The sequence below is a fragment of the Eretmochelys imbricata genome, chromosome 2 (genome assembly GCF_965152235.1).
Source record: "Eretmochelys imbricata isolate rEreImb1 chromosome 2, rEreImb1.hap1, whole genome shotgun sequence".
Taxonomy (NCBI): domain Eukaryota; kingdom Metazoa; phylum Chordata; order Testudines; family Cheloniidae; genus Eretmochelys; species Eretmochelys imbricata.
The window spans coordinates 216511405-216531959 of record NC_135573.1 but is presented as its reverse complement, the minus strand read 5'-3'; the positions used below and the strand labels follow the sequence as shown (position 1 = coordinate 216531959).

The 20555-nt window shown below is 40.1% G+C and overlaps 1 protein-coding gene across 1 annotated transcript in view; it reads right to left on the bottom strand.

The window, feature by feature from the left end:
- Positions 1 to 299: 299 nt before the first annotated feature.
- The window catches only part of VWDE (von Willebrand factor D and EGF domains), a 68863-nt gene continuing 48607 nt past the window's right edge, over positions 300 to 20555 (bottom strand). Inside the window, exons 16-31 of the mRNA XM_077809384.1 lie at positions 19117 to 19231; positions 16301 to 16551; positions 15964 to 16183; positions 14340 to 14477; positions 13528 to 13704; positions 10470 to 11144; positions 10035 to 10130; positions 9856 to 9951; positions 8478 to 8573; positions 7048 to 7143; positions 6581 to 6676; positions 5363 to 5458; positions 5168 to 5263; positions 1774 to 1869; positions 1068 to 1171; positions 300 to 320 (exon numbers count right to left, since the gene is read on the bottom strand). Of these exons, the coding sequence (XP_077665510.1) occupies positions 300 to 320; positions 1068 to 1171; positions 1774 to 1869; positions 5168 to 5263; positions 5363 to 5458; positions 6581 to 6676; positions 7048 to 7143; positions 8478 to 8573; positions 9856 to 9951; positions 10035 to 10130; positions 10470 to 11144; positions 13528 to 13704; positions 14340 to 14477; positions 15964 to 16183; positions 16301 to 16551; positions 19117 to 19231 (2469 nt within the window). The remainder of the gene's footprint in view (positions 321 to 1067; positions 1172 to 1773; positions 1870 to 5167; positions 5264 to 5362; positions 5459 to 6580; positions 6677 to 7047; positions 7144 to 8477; positions 8574 to 9855; positions 9952 to 10034; positions 10131 to 10469; positions 11145 to 13527; positions 13705 to 14339; positions 14478 to 15963; positions 16184 to 16300; positions 16552 to 19116; positions 19232 to 20555) is intronic.

Below are 20555 nucleotides of genomic sequence, written 5' to 3'. Positions count from 1 at the left end.
TACCTAAAAGTCCAACAGAGAATCAGAGGCCGTGGTTTCTGAGTGTGAGGTAGCAATAAAATGAGGATTTACAACAGATTATTACATTTCTGCTCTTAGTATGTTATTGTTCTACTGCTGTTTAAAAATTAATGTCCTTGGCTTTAAAATCATAATGAATACTTTAAAGGCATGCTTCAGGATATCATTCCCTTTGTTTAAATAAACTTCATTCATTATTGACTTCAAAGCCTCTTTCTAGTTTCATGTGCCTCTTAGTCCATACAACATGGTCTGGTAATCCATGTACTTGATTTTCTTCAACCATGATGTCTCTGTACCTTGGGAAAAATAAAAGATTTTAGTGTACTCAGAACACTCTGTGCTTTCATCATAAACTTTAACAAGCAGTTTCCAATGAATATTTGCCTTCCCAACACACTCAGAAATGGAATATTGAATACTCATCCATTAAGCTTGTTTAGTTTTTTTGAAAAATAAGCTACCTTTCCAAAAATAGAGAGAAGCATAGTTGGAAGCAAATACTCTTTGCAATGGTATATACTGTACTGTTGGTATTAAATAGAAAACATTTATTACTCAGACCAAATCATCTATTTACACAGTCTATACAAAATTTAATAATAGATTAAACCTTTCAAGATGTCCATAAAGGGATCTTTGAATCAAAGTTATTTCATGAGCACTGAATTTTTTATTATCAGGTACTGATATATAAATTAAGCTCCCTTCAAAAACTTGCATTACAGACATTAAAACCCAACAAAGTAACAATACTTCACACAAATAGAGCTTTACATTTTCAAAAAGTTGTATGATTTCTCACACCAACTGATAAATACTTTGGCCCATCCCTAGTAATTAGGAAACAACTCCCACCCCAAATTAGATTCTTTGGTGAAAACAGAACCTGGATTTGAATTACCAATCTTTTTAGTTTTGAAAAACAAAACGTGGCTTTCAAACAATTTACAAAACAAGTTTTTGTGAAACCAAAACCACTGCAGTTTTTCCATTTCTTTTGCCCTCTGTTCCTTTATTATATTGTGTACCCATAATGTAATTACCTGTAGTTTCTTTGCACAGATGACTCCAGTATAACCAGGACGACAAGAGCACACATTAGGCAGCACACACCTACCACCTAAGAGACATTTCTGACTGCACACAGCTGAAATATAAAAAGGTATATGGCTTTAATCTCAAAAACAGAGTAGCTGCTTTTTTAAATAAAATGGCCCCAATATTGGGTTATGCCATGACCTCTGTGTACTCATTCTGCTGACCAGGGGCCATAAGCCCAATAGACCTCTTCACTGAGGAATACCCCCTTGTGTAAGGGGGATTCCTTGGTGCTGTAGGGCCAGCAGAATGTCCCTATGCCACCTCCCTTCACAGCCCTCATGGTAGATACATACTTGGGGCATAATTGAGAGACGGAAGGGGGCATGGCTGGGGCTTGGCCAGAGCATACTGTGATCTGACTGTTCTGGGCTATTGTCATGGCCCCTAAGGGTTGTTGCAGCAGTGTGAGCAGATCACCAAGGACTGCAATGCTCCCTGGCCACCTCCAGCTACTTTGGGCTGCAAAATGGTACATAGCCACCACTACCCTTCATCTCACTTATGCATCGACACTGGGGCCAAAATGCAAAATCAAATGAAGACAGGAGTCATGGGTACGATGTATGTCTGTACAATTAATAGTCATTAACTTTGTTGAAGCAACATCAATGTCCTTTTTTTAAGGGTTAAAAATCATGTCAGACTTACGTGTTTGACACTGAACCCCTTCCCACTGTGGAAGGCAATGACACATGCTTGGTCCAATACATTCTCCGCCGTTCTTACATTTCTGAAGACAAATAGCTTCATACCCCGCCCCCAAAAAAAGATATGTTAAATTCTTTCACTCCAATATTGCCCATAATGTGCAGCGTGCTGACCCCCTTCCCCACACACACCCCGGAAGATGCCAGCTCATCCCTGAGAAGCTCACAATCTAAGGCTACGTCTACGCTATGAGCTAAAGGTGTCATTCCCCTGCTTGTGTACACATCCCCGTGCTAGTTTTTATTGAGCTTGTGTGAGTATAAGTAGCAGTGAAGCCTCAGTAGCCCTGGCAGTGGCAGTGGAGACATGACTGAATCATGTGGAGTACAACGAGCATGAAATTGGTGGGTATGTACTTGGCATAGGTCAGCCATATCTCCGCTGCTGCTAACAGCTAGTGAGACTAGACTGCTACTTATACTCGTGTTGGCTCGATGAGAACTAGTGCGAGTATGTGTACACAAACAGCGGAATCATACCCTTAGTTCGTAGTGAAGGTGTAGCCTAAGAGAGGGCGGGGAAGGAATATAATCAAAGCACAGACCATTTTTAACATACATGGTATTTAATGATTATAAAATAGTATACACTTTAAAAATAAAAACACTTCACATCACCAATATTCATCTCCCTTCAACCTGTCCCTTAGCAGATGGCCAAATTCTAGTAGGCACCCTAGAAGATGAGGGTTTTGAAGGAGGAGAAGTTCAGTGGCTTTACGGATCAGTTCAGGAAGGGTGTTCTACACATAAGGGCCAACATGGAAGGTGCCAAGCCCATTGTGAGGGAAGTGGATAAGTGGACAATCAATTCTGGCATCATTGACAGAGAAGGAGTAATAATGCACCAAGAGATAAAATCTCAAGGTTTTCAAGTGTACAACAGGTTACAGAATTTAAGCCTAACTTTAAAAGATTTTAACAAAGCTTGCCAGGGCTTTATGTAAGCATAAGGGGAAATGTGATAAAGAGTCAAAAACATATAAGGAGAGAGAAACAGAGCAATGAACAGCCTGGAAGGTGAAGACAAGTTCAAGAAGCTTGAACTTGGGGGAGGGAGGGCAACACGGCCAAGGGATGTGAAGATTCATAGATATTTAGGTCAGAAGGGACCATTTTTATGATCATCTAGTCTGACCTCCTGCACAAAGCAGGCCACAGAATTTCACCCACCACTCATGCAAAAAACCTCTTACCTATGTCTGTGCTATTGAAGTCCTCAAATCGTGGTTTAAAGACTTCAAGGAGCAGAGAATCCTCCAGCAAGTGACCCGTGCCCCATACTACAGAGGAAGGTGAAAAACCTCCAGGGCCTCTTCCAATCTGCCCTAGAGGAAAATTCCTTCCCAACCCCAAATATGGCGATCAGCTAAACCCTGAGCATATGGGCAAGATTCATCAGCCAGATACTACAGAAAATTCTTTCCTGGGTAACTCAGATCCAACCCCATCTAATATCCCATCACAGGCCATTGGGCCTATTTACCATGAATATTTAATTACCAAATCCATGTTATCCCATCATACCATCTCCTCCATAAACTTATCGAGTTTAATCTTAAAGCCAGATAGATCTTTTGCCCCCACTGCTTCCCTTGGAAGGCTATTCCAAAACTTCACTCCTCTGATGGTTAGAAACCTTTGTCTAATTTCTAGTCTAAATTTCCTTGTGGCCAGTTTATATCCATTTGTTCTTGTGTCCAATTGGTACTGAGCTTAAATAATTCCTCTCCCTCGCCGGTATTTATCCCTCTGATATATTTACAGAGAGCAATCATATCTCCCTCTAAACCTTCTTTTAGTTAAGCTAAACAAGCCAAGCTCCTTGAGTCTCCTTTCATAAGACAATTTTTCCATTCCTCGTATCATCCTAGTAGCCCTTCTCTGTACCTGTTCCAGTTTGAATTCATCCTTCTTAAACATGGGAGACCAGAACTGCACACAGTATTCCAGGTGAGGTCTCACCAGTGCCTTGTATAACGGTACTAAAACCTCCTTATCCCTACTGAAAATACCTCTCCTGATGCATCCCAAGACCGCATTAGCGGTGAGGTGATCAGATGATCAGAACAATGAGTAAAGAGGATTCTCTTAGCTGCATTTTGAATTAACTGGAAGTGGGACAAGGTGAGTGCCACAGAAGAACAGGTTACAGTTGTAAAGATGTAAGATAATTAGGGTTTAGACAGGAGTTTTAGCTATGTGGACAAAAAGAAAATGTTAGGTTTTTTTAAGAGATGCTTTGTCCAATACAAAAGAACTTTTAGACTAAATTCCCTGCTGACTTGACCCTGTTAAAGTCAAAAGGGTTGTGTAGGTGTAACTAGGGGCTGAATTTGTCCTGATATTTTTAAAAGTCGAAAATATGAAGAGAATTAATATATATATATATATATGGAAGTACAAATATGGGTGTTTAATGATATGTGTTTCTGAAAGAAAATATATTTAGGGCCGGATTTTGCTCTCACACAGTGTAATTCCTATTGACTTAAATGAAGTTCCTCTTGATTTACCCTGCTGTCAATGAAATCAGGATTAACTCCAACGAGAGACTGCTGAATTGGAATTAATTTGCAAACTGGATACAATTAACTTAGGCTTGAATAAAGACCGGAAGTGGATGTGTCATTACACAAAGTAAAACTATTTCCCCATGTTTATCCCCCTCCCCCACTGTTCCTCACACGTTCTTGTCAACTGCTGGAAATGGCCCATCTTGATTATCACTACAAAAGGTCGTCCCCCCACTCTCCTGCTAGTAATAGCTCACCTTAATTGATCACTCTTGTTACAGTGTGTATGGTAACACTCATTGTTTCATGTTCTCTGTGTATATACTATCTCCCCACTGTATTTTCTACTACATGCATCCGATGAAGTGAGCTGTAGCTCACGAAAGCTTATGCTCAAATAAATTTGTTAGTCTCTAAGGTGCCACAAGTACTCCTTTTCTTTTTGTGGATACAGACTAATACGGCTGCTACTCTGAAATCTGAAAAGTCTCTTACAGACAGTTTGGGTGTGAGCACTGGAAACATGGAGCTTTTAACGTCGACAATAATGGAAATAGAAGGGAAAAATATTACATGCTACTCTCGAACAGAAGGTATGTCCTGTTTTCATGGTTTAAACTGAAACCTCCACGGCTTTGGCTCAGTAGTACAGATATCACATCCTGCATTTTGATGTGGGTCTGTAATCAGAGGAAAAAGTGTCCCCCTGTCCCCCTCCAAGCTATCTTCATGTCTTTTTCTGGACAGAACTGTCAGTTACATTATTTAGCCAAATATTTCCTTTAATAAGTTTTAGCATGTTAGTTATAAGATACTTACGTGTATTACATCGTTTTCCTCTCCACCCTGAGGGGCAAGAGCAAATATTTGGCCTCACACATCTGCCTCCATTCATGCACATCGGGTCACAGACACCTTAAATTAAATATCATTTACTGATTAGTGAAAATAATGAACCTGAGAGCATTTCACCAATTGCTTCTGGATCCTGGAAGCATTTTGATGTTGTCTTACTTTTTTCACATCTTCTGCCAGTGTACCCATCAGGACAGGTGCACACATTATTTCTCATGCAGTGGCCACCATTCTTACAGGGAGGGTAGCAAACAGCTAAAAGATACAAATGTGGGAATAAGGCATAGCTTTAAGCATTGTATACTATAGGAAGGAATAGCTTTTTGCTCCTTCTTATATTGCATACTATCCTAACTAAATAGATTGTAACCACTATTAAGATGCACATCTATTAGCAATCTTTCTAGGATATTTGTATTTAGCAAAATCCTGCCCGTCTGGCAGGAGCCATATTGACATGGAGCAGTGCCTATTCTGTAGCAGATACAGGACCCATTCTACAACCATAGGGTAGGATGGCTCAGGGCTCGCAGCTGCACTGCAGGATGCTGTGCATGCTAGTATCCCTGATAGCCAAGGCTACGATTTTGTCATGGAGGTCGCAGAAGTCACGGAATCTGTGACTTCCAAAGAAGTCCATGACTTCAGCCCACAGTGGCAGGGAGCTGCATGGTACCCGCTGCCCGTGGTGGTGGGGGCCCCCCACGGTCTGAGCCACCTTGTGCAATGGAGGCCCCCACAGCTCCTGGCCGCTGTGGACCAGGGAGACCCTGCAGCTCCCGGCTGCTGTGGGTGTCAGGGTGACTCCAGAGCTCCAGGCCACCGTGGGCAGCAGGGGGCTTGAGGGTGGGTGAACTCGCAGCTCCTTGCTGGCCCCCCTGCAGCTTCCAGCCGCCTTGGGCAGCAGGAATCCTGCAGCTGCCCAGCGCTCCCCATTTTCTCATTGATATTTTTAGTAAAAGTCAGGGACAGGTCATGGACTTCCGTGAAGTTTTCTTTATTGTCCGTGACTCGTCTGTGACTTTTACTAAAAATATCCATGACAAAATCTTAGCCTTACTGAAAGCAGTGTGCAGGCTAGCTAGCTAAGGGCCCAGCCATACCCCACAGCCAACAGTCCTTTGTACAATTGTGACTGGCTTTTGTACGGGTGCAAAAGCACAGGGCAAGCAAAGTTCCATGCATCCTCCCTCCTTGGGCGTTCACACAAGGGGCCAGCCACAATCTGGCCAGTATAAACAATGAAATCTTAAGAAAATCTCTGTCTTTCACCTATGTTACTTTACTGAGAGTTTTTAAAATCTTGAGAGTGTCCTTTTAGAGGCAGGCATCTTCCTGTGTCTTCTCAAAAAAGAAAAGTAAGAGAAAAATTATTACCATTCTGACACTGGGCACCAAAGAATCCCTTTGGACAGAGGCAAACATTTGGCTTAGTACAGGAGCCACCATTGAGGCATACGGGGTCACACACCGCTACAGAACAGCAGAAGGAAAAACAAAGCAATGTAAGAACTGCATCGCCACATATGGGTGATGAAATAGCTTGCTTTTACTGCAAGGACAGGGTGTTAATGACTGACATGATTATGATGAATCTAAAAGACAGCGGGTGAAAGAACTGAAATGCCATTCCCTGCAAATTCTGCAGGCTGTGCTAAGAAATGAACGAATAGTTGGAGGCACATGGGGTCGCTAGGCTTCCACAGCAGTAGCAGCAGCTCCTGCCCCCAGCTTGAGCCAAAGGATTCAGAAGTTTGAGCAATGGGAATCCCTTCTGCTTCTGGTAGGCCCCTGAGTGTGGAACTTTTGCAAAGCAGTTCCCTGTGGAGAATAACCAATTTTACCTGTATTGCATGTAGGTCCGTACCAGCCAGCTTTACACTGGCAGACATCTGGAGTGAGACATTCACCACCATTTTCACAGTGTCTGTTGCAAACCACTATAATCCAGAAAATCAGGGAGAAAAAAACCCATAAGGTGAGAAAACAGTACAAAAGAGTTTGTTACAATTTTATATCTATGAGAAACCTCCTTGATTTCTCAGTTCTTCCCCAGATATGAGCATGGATATTGCATTGATACTAATGGGAGTTACACACCAATCCATCGCTTGAAGCTTCATTTAAGATTAAACCTGTCTCAATGCCATATAGGAGCTTGACACCAGATTGGAAGATGTCAAAAAAAGTCCCATTCTGACCAGATGCTCCTGGCCTGGATTTGTCTAATAATCACCTTTCCAAGCAACAAATGGTACAACAACATCAAGTGATGGTTTCCTGAATTAATGCTAACTTCAAGATACTTCACTATGGTCTCCTTCCTTGCTTTTTCATTTCTCAGAGGTCAGATGTAAACCCTGCAGAGACCTGATACTTCTGGTAAGGAGGAGCCTTTTAGGAGTAGTCATGGCTTCAGAGCGCCATAAGTCAGCTCTTCAAGTCACAGTTCCTTCTTCTGGGATCTTATAATCTCAAAAAAAGCAGTAATTATTGACATGGCAATTGAAAACCAAAAGGATCAACAGACTTGAGGATTCCAAGAGCAACAAAGAGAGGAATTTACCTAATCCACAGGCAAATTCACTGGCATGTTGAGGAGGGCAGTAGCCCAGCAGAATTTCTGATTTCTAAGCAAGGACCTTTCAGTGAGTAATGACTTGTGTGCAAATTAACCAAAATACTGGTTTGAACACTTGGAGCATCTAAGGCCAGATACAGCTAATATGAAACACAGTATCTCATTTGGGACTAAACTATTCAAACTGGCCCGCTATAATTCCCACCAAAGGTCTCCATTTTGCATTCCAAGTCAGAGGATGAGTCCATTAATTTGCTGTTATATTCAGTGATCTTACACACCACTGACCTAGCATTTACTAATATCAGCCTCAGAATGAGGACCATCCCAACAGCTTAAGGAAGGGCCATTTAGGAATCCAGAAACAGTAACCAGCTGCCAAAAATTACAGTTGTTCTGGATTATGTCCTAACCTCAACTCTAAATCCATCTCCCTGAGCGACTAACCGTAACAATAATAAATTATTTAGCACACATAAAGTTTCACATCTTCAAAGTGCTGTACAAACATTATTTAATTGATGCTAGTAAGCCGCAGTTCTAGTAGCCTTCAGACAATCATCTTGGATTTTACTATATGCTAACAGCAGATACAGTGCATCAGAAATGTAAAGCATTGTTTGTTTTAATACATCCAAGTGCAGGGGAATAAAAGTTATTATATTCTTGATTTCTACATTTTTGTTTGCTTACTTGTTTCACACCTGGGTCCCACAAAACCATAAGGGCAGGTGCAGAGATTTCTGGCCAAGCATGTGCCTCCATGTTGACACAGTGGTTTACAGTGTGCTGCAGATACAGAATTATGTTGTTCAAGAAGTCAGCTCTAAAAATATCTATTAAAATTGTTTATCTTTTAGCGATAACTAAAGATAACATTTGTATCAGCAAAAATAACTGGAAATAAAATGAAGACCTGTTGATGAAATAACAACAGAGCACCTCCTTCTTTCCACAGTGACGAAGTGTAGAAAGGGCCAAATTCTGCCTGATGAGCACATGCAGCTTGTTATGGGCCAAATTTGCCACAAGTATGAGTGGTCACAGCTCCACTGAAATCAATAGTGGTACACCCATGCATGTCAGCAATTAACTTGGCCCACTGTCTTCAATGGGAGCCATCTGTGCATCTGAGGGCACAGTTTGGCTCAAAGGGACTGGTCTTCATTTTATCAAAAATTACTAAAAGTGCACAGAGGAGAGAGGGACAGGCCTGAGAACCACGTCCAATTTCAAACTAAAATATTAAGCATGGTTTGTGCACTTGGCACTCTGTACTCAGATGGGAGTACAAACGTCCACCATCAATTTTTAGCTTGCTGATTCTTATATTTTAAGGACATGGCAGAATGGGGTTTAAACTTTATATTCTTACAAAAATGATTAATCCCTAATTGTCTGTGTATGCATGTGTGTGTGTGTGTGTGTATATATATATGTAGATATAATATAGCATCCAAATTTATTGATAATGTCATAAATAAAACTGAGAACCAAAATTCTTTTCACCTTTACAGCTCACTAAATTTAGGAACATCTCACCACAAACAATCTTCATGGGAGATTTCAATATTATGAAAGGTACCATATGTTTTACGATGACATGATAAAAGTCTTCAAATATGTAAAAGATTGTTAAAAAGAGGAGGGTGATAAATTGTTCTCCTTAACCACTGAAGACAGGACAAGAAGTAATGGGCTCAGACGGCAGCTGCAGCTTTGGGTTACACATTATGAAAAATTTCCTAACTGTAAGGGTAGTGAAATACTGGAACAAATTACCTAGGGAGACCGGAATCTTCCTCCGGTTTTTAAGAACAGGTTAGACAAACACCTGTCAGGGGATAATACTTAATCCTGCCTCAATTCAGGGGACTGAATTAGATGACTTATCAAGGTCCATTCCAGTCCTACATTTCTATTATTTCATTTCTATGATAGTTCTAGGAGTTGTGTAAAACAACAGACATCCCTCCCCCTGTCAGGATGAATACTCACAGTAGTGACAGTCAATAAGGGGACAACTTTTTTGGACTCTATGATTCTAATTTTAAGGAGACAGACTAATTACCTTCCTCACAGGTTGATCCATTGTATCCTGGGAGACATTCACAGACACTGGGCTTCGTGCATTTCCCATGGTTTTTACAGTCAGGTTGACATACAGCTGTGCAAAATCAACACATGATTTTAGACACTTTCATTCACACATACTAGTTAGATGGGGTAAATTCAATGTACCATACTCACCACTCTGACAGTTATAACCAGAGTAGCCACGTTTGCATTTGCAAATATTGGGTGCCACGCACTCCATGTTTTTACCACATGCATGCCTACATATTGCTGAAAGGCAATAAGAAATAAGAAATGAGTAATAAGGAAAATGACAGCAGCACTTCAGCATAATGAAGTCTTGCCTAACATGATTATATTATAAACACGTTGCATTGAATCAGCTAAGACCCTTGACGTTAAGCATGGAAGCTAATGGACACTGAACAAACATTTTTTTTAAAATGCATTCATAGAACCGAACGTCTTACCATTTTTAATAGTGAAATAATAGACAATTTGAAGCTATTTTCTTATCAGCCATTATACAGTAACACTATCTTTTTTAAAAATTATAAAAATGTCACAGATTCTTCACTGTAAAATATTTAGTATAATGATCAGCAATACCTCTGCAAGCGACACCATCTCCATAATAACCATAAGGACAACGACCGCATTTGAAGCTTCCATCGTGGCTTGGTTCACAGAGAACTCCAGGAAAACAAGGTAAATCAGCACAAGTTAATGCCTTAGGCACGGCTGTTGTATCTGATTCCTGATCTGTGCCAGGCACTTTTGGTGGGACAGTGATTCCAACAAAACCAGACTGTAAAAGACTGTCCTTACGCTTGACCGATGGGTGTTGAACTTTATGACTATTTCCTCCTTTTAATACTCTGCTCATTATGGAGGGTATGTTTGTTTTGCTGCTAAGCAATGTGTCCTTTCTAGTCTCTATAGGATTGTAAGCCTCAGATTGTGTCATTGTCGTCTTATCACGTAATACTGGATTGTTCTTAAAAGATGGCGTTGTCATAGTCTTCATGGCAGAGCTTTCTCCTGTGTTATCTAGCTGGTCACTGATAGCAGTGAAGGTATGGCCAATGTATCTGGTACTCGCAGACTGGTCAAAAGCGGTTATTTGAGAATTAATTCGCTTCCTTGGTGTGTTTGTTTTCACTGTGGAGGTTGAGGGGGTGCTGCTGGCCCTTTGCACAGAAATAAAACTTTTGGCAACATCTTTAGGACTGGGAGTAAAACTTGTGGCATTAGGAACTCTCTCAATGGATGACTGTTGATAACCTACAAAAAATCACAGAAGAAAAAAAGTACAGAAATATTATAAGACATTTTTTGTATGGGGATATCCAGATCCAACAGAATATGTTCTGTGCCTCACAAACCCTGCATCCACACTTGCTAGGCCAGAATAAATACACTCAATAGGATTTAAGCCCAAAGAATGGCCCCTAAGCAGCCAGGATCAGCAAAGCACAGAGCACTCTAGCTATGTCCTCACCCTCCCTGACATGGCCTCTCTGCTGGGAAGGTTAGAACAGAACAGCCCAGCTCTGGCATACAACCAGGGATTCTCCCCCGCACCCACACACAAACACACCAGGGCAATGAGCAACTGTTCTGTTAGGAAAGATTACCAACCTCTTTGTGTTGCTGAGGACTGAGTATCTGGACCAGAGAGTTTAGTTTAAGATAAAGTGATTGCTTGCTATTATAACCCTGCACATATATGTCAAGCCAACCCAAGCCCAGAGTTTAAAAAGCCAAATACAGTTATTATTTTGAAATAGCATAAGCCGTAGGAAATGGTTGCCAGTAATACTCATAAAAATGCCCATATAATTTAAAAGGCATATTGTTTAATGAAAAAGGTGCTATGAAATAAGAGCTGTTTCACATTATTAAAATCCAGAGATTAATGACATCTATATTTTTGCTTGTAATTCAACTATGCTACTACATTATTCCAACTGGTCCGCACCACAAGATTTTGTTGTTATTGTTCCAAGTTATTTGATATTTTTGCAATATAAAACTCTGCCTCCGCACACCAGTTCATCCTTATAATCCATCAGAAACTTTGACAGACAAAAACAAATACAAATATTTCAGCAAGTCCTATTACAAAGCTACGAAGCTGAATATGAATATCAACTTCAGGGAGGCAAAGTCCTGTGTAAGAGCGCATGTTTATCAATAAAGTTTACATCTGGAAAGTAGAGCTGTCACCATATCTTTAGCTTGCAAGTCTTGATATAATATCCATTACTGATTCTCTGCACCAAGACTGATTGTTGGCAAGCATACTGTACACTGGTGTTTTATAATAGACCACTGTACTAGATAATTCCCTCTGATTTAAATTTTTTGCATATTCCAATTTTAATCTTTTCCTCTTTTCACTGTACAGTGATAAATGTTTATTAGGTCCAAATGGGCATTATATAGGTTCCTAGCTGGGCTCACTCAGGGTATGTCTACACTGCAACAAAACATCTGGGGATGGCCCGTGTCAGCTGACTGAGGCTCATGGGGCTCAGGCTGTGTGGTTATAAAATTTAAGTGTAGACATTCAGGCTTGGGTGGGAGGGTTCCAAAGCAGAGGCTCCAGCCTGAGCCCAAATGTCTACATTGCAATTTCATAGCCCTGCAGCCAGAGCCCTGCAAGCTCGAGTCAGCTGATGTGGGCTAGCCGCTGGTGTTTTATTGCAATGCAGATATACCCTACGGGTTTCAGTAGAGTATCATCTGCTGGCTGTGAACTCTTAAAGCCTTTCAATTAAGTGAGATTTCAGTTAATTAAAATTGTCCTGATTAAACATTAAGTAGAGTAAGGAAATCATTTTAAGGTATTACAAGTTGAAGGATTTGTTCATGGATTTAAATAACATAGCCTGGGATGTAGTGTGCGCACATGTGTAAAATGTATAGTCACAGAGGTCCTGAAAACCATTTCTAGTAATTGAATGTTTGAATTTTTCATAATATGCATGGAGATAAAGGGTCAGATCTTGAGCCTCTCTGAAAGTGGCACAAAGTGAATGGAAAGTGACCTTCTCCTACTCCCCTGGCCACCTTCTGTTAGTCCCTCTTGTCCTACAAGGGTCCGAGAGGGCATACAGGGGGCGGAAGGGAGTACAACCAGAGCATCAAACTGAGCTGGCAAAATGGCTTGTATGGGGCCTTTGCAGATGCCACAGCAGTCCAGAGGCAGCTTACACTGGTGGCTGAACTGGCCAGGAAATTTCCTGAGAACGTAGCTTGACAAGGCACAGAGTTGAAACGCCAGGTATAAAAGTTAAAGGAGTTTTTGAGGTTAGAATTTGGAGTTCATTTGCAATACTCCTCACCTATGTATTTCGTTTAAGAATTAAAATGGCACTCAGTATAATACCATAAACCACTGTCTGTTTCCCACAACAGATGTCCCCTCCCTATCCACGTTATCTATTGTATAGCACCAGGCAGGCACACAGACAAAATACAACATGTACACTACCCCTCATTACAGTATCAATCAGGTGACTTTGCTATCCTAAGTGATGTTTTGATGTTGACATTTTAGAATAGGAATAAGAATGCAGCCCAACTAACGAATATATTCGGTTTCCTTTTAATCTTAAAAATTCATGTGAATAACATAAAATTGACTGGTAGCTTTACTTGCCAGATACATTCTCATCAGTATGTGCATCAGCAATTCCATTTTCTTCATGAAAAATGTAATCTTCACCCTCATTCCTTCCCATTTCTTCAGTGTCATCCTCTCTTTCATCATAAACATCTTCAAAGCTTTCCGGAACCAAAAGATGTGAGGGAACATCACTTTTCAATTTTGTTTCAACTGCATATAAAACGTTAGCAGAGTTAAAATGCTAGTAAAATAAAATACCTCAAGATTCTGAAAGGTCAGATGAACGGGATGGGGGGAAAAGGGTTCTCAATAGTTTTTGAAAAAGAACATAACCATAACAAAACTTGAATTATTCAGTAGTTGCAACATTACATAATCTTGCAGGCACGTTGGGAAGTTATTTGTTTGATTTGAACAAATGTAATTAGATTTCTTAAAAAATAATTAGGATATTTGGTCAATAAATGCACATGGTAACAAAACATTGTGTGTTAATGGGAAGTATCCTAGTTCTATAATATTAAATATCTGCAAAATATTTACAATTCCTTTTTCTAAACATCTGAAGAAGCATTTAATAGATAAATGGGCTGGTGAAAACTGGTGTAGTTCCAAAGAATTAAACAGAGCTACTTCGATTTTTACCAGCTGTGTATCTGGTCTAGCTGTCTACTGTCACATAAGGGGAATTATAAACCTAATATCTGACTTAGCAACGATACATTTTGATGAAAAGTATACAAGATACCTGTCAGCACTCTAATATGTTATTGTTTGAAATATGCAACAGACCAAAGACTCCTAATGTAAGGTGATTACTGTATTATAGGGAAAGGTTATTTTACCAAGGCATATCTTCCCATCTCCATGTAGACCTTTTGGGCATGGACCACAAAAATAGGAACCAAAAGTATTGAAGCAAAATACTCCAGGGAAGCAAGGCTTAGATGCACATTCATCAATATCTTCTTGGCAATCTCTACCTAAATTGAAATACAGACTTTTAGAGTATCACTTTACTTAACTTTGGCTGTACATTTAAATAAAGTGGAATTTATGTGGGCAGTGAAATAGAAAACAAATTCCACATATAAGTACCAACTGCACAAATTCTGCAGGTCTGCCATTAAACCGTATTTCCATTAAACAGTGAATATTTTCCTTATTGTAGAATATACATAGAGGGAGGGTTTTGTGGGCTACAATTCAGCAAAGCACTTAAGCATGTGCTTAACTTTAACCATGTCTATGGTCCCAATGAAGTCAAACCCACTATTTATGTGCTTAATGGCAACGCTGAATTGGGGAAGAAAGTGTGAGATCATTTGCTCTTAACAGACATTATCAGCCACAATATTAATCACTTGTTATAATATAGTCAGATTTCAGAGTAGCAGCCGTGTTCGTCTGTATCCGCAAAAAAAGAAAAGGAAGACTTGTGGCACCTTACAGACTAACAAATTTATTTGAGCATAAGCTTCCGTGAGCTGTAGCTCACGAAAGCTTATGCTCAAATAAATTTGTTAGTCTCTAATATAGTCAGAGTGACTCATCATTCTTATAATTAAAAAGCACAAAAATGATTACCTGTGTTGTGTTTGAAATGAATAAAAAATATGAGCACAGATAAACAAGTATATGTTCCAGCATGCTCTGCACGTCCTTTTTAAAGGGAGATAGAATTGGATGGTGATTTCTGAATGGATTCACAGATCTGACTTGGGGGATCCACTGCCAAACTTATAAACCATTCCTCCATTCTGAAGCACAGGGATGCCCATGCTGTGCCCCACAAGCTACAGAGTATACAGACCTCCTGCGTAGAATCCCTGCATCCTGCTCCTTTGCACACTGGAAATGCAGTTGTTCCATTGATTCAGGGACTTCTAGTTAGGCTGCAAGATCTTCCCCTAAATCCTTTGATTTCCTATACCTACTTACGCTCAGCAAGTAACTATACTTGTTTGGGGTCAAATTGTGCCCTCAGTTATACACATGCTGTTTCACTGACTTCAGTGGGCTGGTGCAGGTGTAAATGAGAAAAGAATTTGGCAGAATGCTTTTGTTTCTTTCAAATATCAGAGCAACTGATTCACAGAAGAAAATTTAAACCCAATATATATGATCTTTATTAGGTCAGCCTCTTCAGTCTGCAGTGGCCAGTGAACAACTTATTACAGTCATAAGCATTATGATTTGGCCTTACAGATTGAGTCAGCTGGGGTGAGACTCACAGCTGAATAGTTTTTCTGACAGAATAGTGTCATATAGCCGAGATTATGCACACAGATGCAAGAAAAATATTAAAGTCGCTGAATATAATATAGTACTTGGTATTATATCACAAGAGTATAATACTTTTCTTCATATTATCACAACAAATTAATTTCAATCTATACAAGTAAAGTAAAAACAAGTAAAAAACAATTAAAAGTTGTTATCTACGAAAAAAGAAAAATAATAATTTACCCTGCAGCCCAGGTGTGCATTCACAGTAGTAGCTGTTTATCCCATCAACACATCTGCCAATACCACAGGGATTAGATTTACAATCATCAAAATTCACTTGACAGAGGTCACCTTCAAAACCAGGCAGACAGACACACAGGTATTTTCCACTTCCAGATGGGAAATGTGTATTTGTCACACATGACCCACCATTTAAACAATCACACGATTTCACATTGACCTACAAGACAAGCCCAATAAAAACATATTACTGGTTATGAACTACCAATTAGTTTTGTCACTGGGTATCTTATAGGTTAGGAATTAGTGTGGATTGTTTGACTGTAATATTTATTACCTCTATTATTACTATAGTCTCAGCACTGCAATCATCTGTCAAAGAAAATGTCAATTTCTGTGAACTCTTTGCCACAGCTTTCCATATAAGGAGTCCAGAAGGGGAAAGGCTGGCACCTTGAGGGCCAGAATCCAACGTAAAAAGGATGGCAGAGCCTTCTGGATCTGATGCCATAAACTGGTACACAAAATTTTCCCCATAAAATGTCTGTAGTGTGCCTTGCAAAGTTGGAAGCACAGGAGGCTCATTGTCTGCAACAAAGTAGACATTTTCTCTTTTAAACAACAGTTAAAACATATTTATAAATATGAAAAGGGAAAATTTTCTTCAAAAGAGTCTATTCTGACTTTGATGAATGCAATTAATTCTTCTTAACTTTAATGGTACTTAAATGGCACAGAAAAAAGGCCCTTTTATCATAATTTTAACAAAGCTTATAACCCAATTATTTATTATATAGAAAAAATATTGCAGAAAGCTTATTTTATTTGAATGTACAAAGAACCCCAAACCCCTTGAACCACCTGGACATATACTTTGATTCTCTATAAATATGAACATAAACCTGCACTTGAATTACATTTTGTAAATGAAAGTATCAGACTCCACAAAGCCCAGAAATGGTTTACATTTTCCTTGAGGAATCTATCTATCTATCATGTCTCTTATGGGACAAGAGCAGTGTCACCTCTTGAGCAACTTGAATGAAAAACTCTGCCACTAAGATCCAGATCCACTAACATCAATGGGAGTTCTGCATGCAGACCACTTGCTGAATATGGCTTAACTTGAAGATGATGCTCTTTAACTATGAGATTCTGTTAAAGAACATACACATTTAGAACTACATTTTCAGAAATGAACTCTATTTACGTGATTGCAATTTTGAGCCTGCAGATAGTCGTGTGAATGGGCACAAAAACGGATTTCATGTCCACAGTAAATTTCATGTGAAAATAGTCTGTGATCAAATACCACAGTGATGGGACCCTGCATGTAAAAGATAGTTATTCATCCAACAGCCTGTCTGAAGAAATATATCAGGTAGTTAGAATTCCATTTGCTATCATTTACGTTTACAAAGTTAAAGGCACAAATGTTTGTGGACATTTTTTGTATTGTTGTAAGGCACAATAATATTGGACTATTTGAGGCCCAGCAGAAAACTGGGGCCTTATCTAAATTATTCTTTCCACAATCACATTAGATAAATTACATAGAACTCCTCAGAATAGTTATTTTGTTAAATGTGAAAGAAAATTTAGTTAGAAATTCTATCCTGCACATGCCTATTCTGCAAAACAATAATAATACCCAGTTCTTATATAGTGCTGTTCTTTAGTAGATCTCAAAACAGAATATTCTATTGTCAGAATGCAAGATGCAAAATTAGAGTATATAGTAAGTCAAGCAGGTATGCAGTCCTGACTGAGATCCATAGCCTAGCTGGGCCCTCAGCACACAAAGAACTAAGTGAATCCCATGGAGCAAGGCCACGCATAGCAGCAGCTGTAGAGATCCCATCCCATGAGTCACTGACTCTACCTCCTACTCATATATTGCAGTGGGGAGTAGGGAGGCATGGATCAGCGTTCATGTCGCACTCCCTGTCAGTACCCGGCCCGGGCTGGGGAAGCTAATGAACCAACTAGCGGACCAAATTTGGTGATGAATCCTGGTCATGTGCCAGCTGAGGCATGTTGCGCGCACACTAAGAAGTGGGAGAGTGACATCAGGAATCTAGTGCCAACCTTGACTTTCCAGTGGGAGAGGCAGGTTCTCAATGGCTGAGTGGCAGCAAAGGAGTCAGTGAAAGTGAGGAGTCTGAACTAGATCACTGCACATAAACGGAGACACCTGTTGTCAGGAATGGGTCCGTTGGTACCAAGGAATTTCTCACTGAGACTGTCAGAAGACAGAGAGGGCTTAGCTCCAACTCCCCACCTATTCACCAGCTAATTTCTGGTATACTGTCACTGGGCTCCTCATTTAATCTGGTTCCTCTTCTCCTCCCCCTCCCCCACAAGCAGCTCTAAGGGGATTACTAAAGCCCCAGGGCTGCAGTAGCTGTCATGCTCCATGCACATGATGGGGTGGGAGGGAGAGAGAGAGAGAGGGAGAGAGAGAGAAAGGAGATACGGTCTACAGCAGTTCAGTGAGTGGATAAGGGCACCGCATCTTCATGAGCTCCTAGCCCTCTTCAGCAGCACTGTGGGACTCAGTTTGTATAAATGTATATTAAGACCCTATGAAGTTAGTTTTCTCCTACTTATTTTTTCTTTTAATTGTATCTGAAAACAACCAGTGACTATTCTTTCAACGTGTAATCATTAAGTCGATTTCTATATTGTTAGTGTACATGGTACAGTAGGTGAAGTGTGTCAAACATTTAACAGGTTGCTGTCCCCAAGATCATACTATGCAGAACAAAATGCACAGAGAATGGTGAGAATATATTATTGAATAATGGACTGATTTTCATTAAGTCCTGTGTGTGAAAATAGGCACTCGCCTCCACTTACTGCAAATGTATCAGGTCACCAGAGTTGTGCACGGGTACCAATCTGGTCATGTGCTCACATGTGCAAGTTTGTGCACTAAGAGCCTGATTCAAAGCCCACTGAAGTCAATAGAATCTTTCCCCTGACTTCAATGGGCTTTGAATCACGGTCGTAGTCAGCGCCCATTTCACATGCACCGTTTAACAGAAGTCATAATCAATATTTTGCTTGTATCAACACAATTTTGAAACACCACCACTTCATTAGGTATCAGCCTAATTCCTGTGAGAGGCTCCAGGACAAATTTGAACTTACTTTCAGTAACTGACCAAGTTAACTTTGAGATGTCAGGTCTGCAGAGTAAGCATGGGCTGGTAGGATTTGTATCTCCTTCCCCATAACAGAGGCCATCTATGTTGCATGTTTTCTCCTTAACAGAAATATCAATGTAATTGATTAAATGCTTACGATTTTCTCTTGGTTCTCAAACAATAAATCTTTATGTACTGTAAAATGTCAGAGAAAGAAAATCTACTCTAACTTAACAATTTAATTGAATAAAGTATTCATTTTTGTTTGGGAATGAATTTGAGGGCAACATTTTCAAAGCTACATCATCCCAATATCTAAATCTGCGCTTGTAAATTTTGTGCATGAAAAATCCCCACTGTTACAACCTGGACATCTGATTTATAATATTGTATACACTTCTTGCACTTTCCCCTGATAACTTCCTGATTCTTTGAAGATATCTCAAAATGCATCATTCTATGACAACACTGACATTGTCCATTGCATGCACAGCCTTAAGACTTCTAGGATCAAATTTATCCCTGGTGTAATGTCAGTGAAATGAACAGTTGCACCAGGGATAAATTTGGTCCCTGGTCTTTGTGATGTCACAAGCTAATGTACTATTTTGCTGAAGTGGGAAATACTAAGGTGATGTCACAGAAGGAAAAACTGAATTTTAATAAATTCACTTTATTGATTATCTGAATGCCCCCATCCAAGCCCCATAGCCTGGATGGTGGAGGCTTGCAGCAGATAAACCTGTGCTTCATTCAATTTCACCCTTTTCTGCAGTTGACCATGAATGCCAGGAACACCTTTAGAGCTAGAATATTGTATTTATCTACTTGTCTTAGAAGGGCCTGGTGGTGCATAGCGACATTCTCTCAGAGCAAGCTCAGGGGCACAGGTGGACAGTAGTCCTCACTGGCTTGGTGCAAAGCAGGATTGCTCAGCTTGCTCCCCTCATTGCAAAACTTCTCCGGTGGCTGTTGGTCTGGAGTGAGGGAGCTGCATGGCCTTACTTCCTCCACTCTTGTGGGTGCACCAACAGAGCAGTTTCTGTGCTCAGTTGTGAAAGGCCCATGTGTAGGCTGCACAAGTAGAAAGAAGCTCTTTGTCCCTCCCTTTCCTGCCTGCCTATGGATGGCGCTATCATCATCTGGCTCCTCACCTATGTGCATAATTCCACGGGCATCAATGGGAGCTCCATGCATGGGTCTACAGCAGTTTATGTATCTAATTGGTTTCATGAGTACTATCTGAAGGGACACGATGGATGAAGCTATTTTAGGGCCAATTTGCTCACAAGAACAGACTTACTTTAACTTCAATCGTGCTTTTGTACGACAGATTCTGATACCCGTTTTTATTCATAGTATGTGGTCCCTTACTTCACAAATAGTTGAATTAACTATTTGTGGAATAAAGTACGATTCATTATTCACCATGAATAAGGAAAG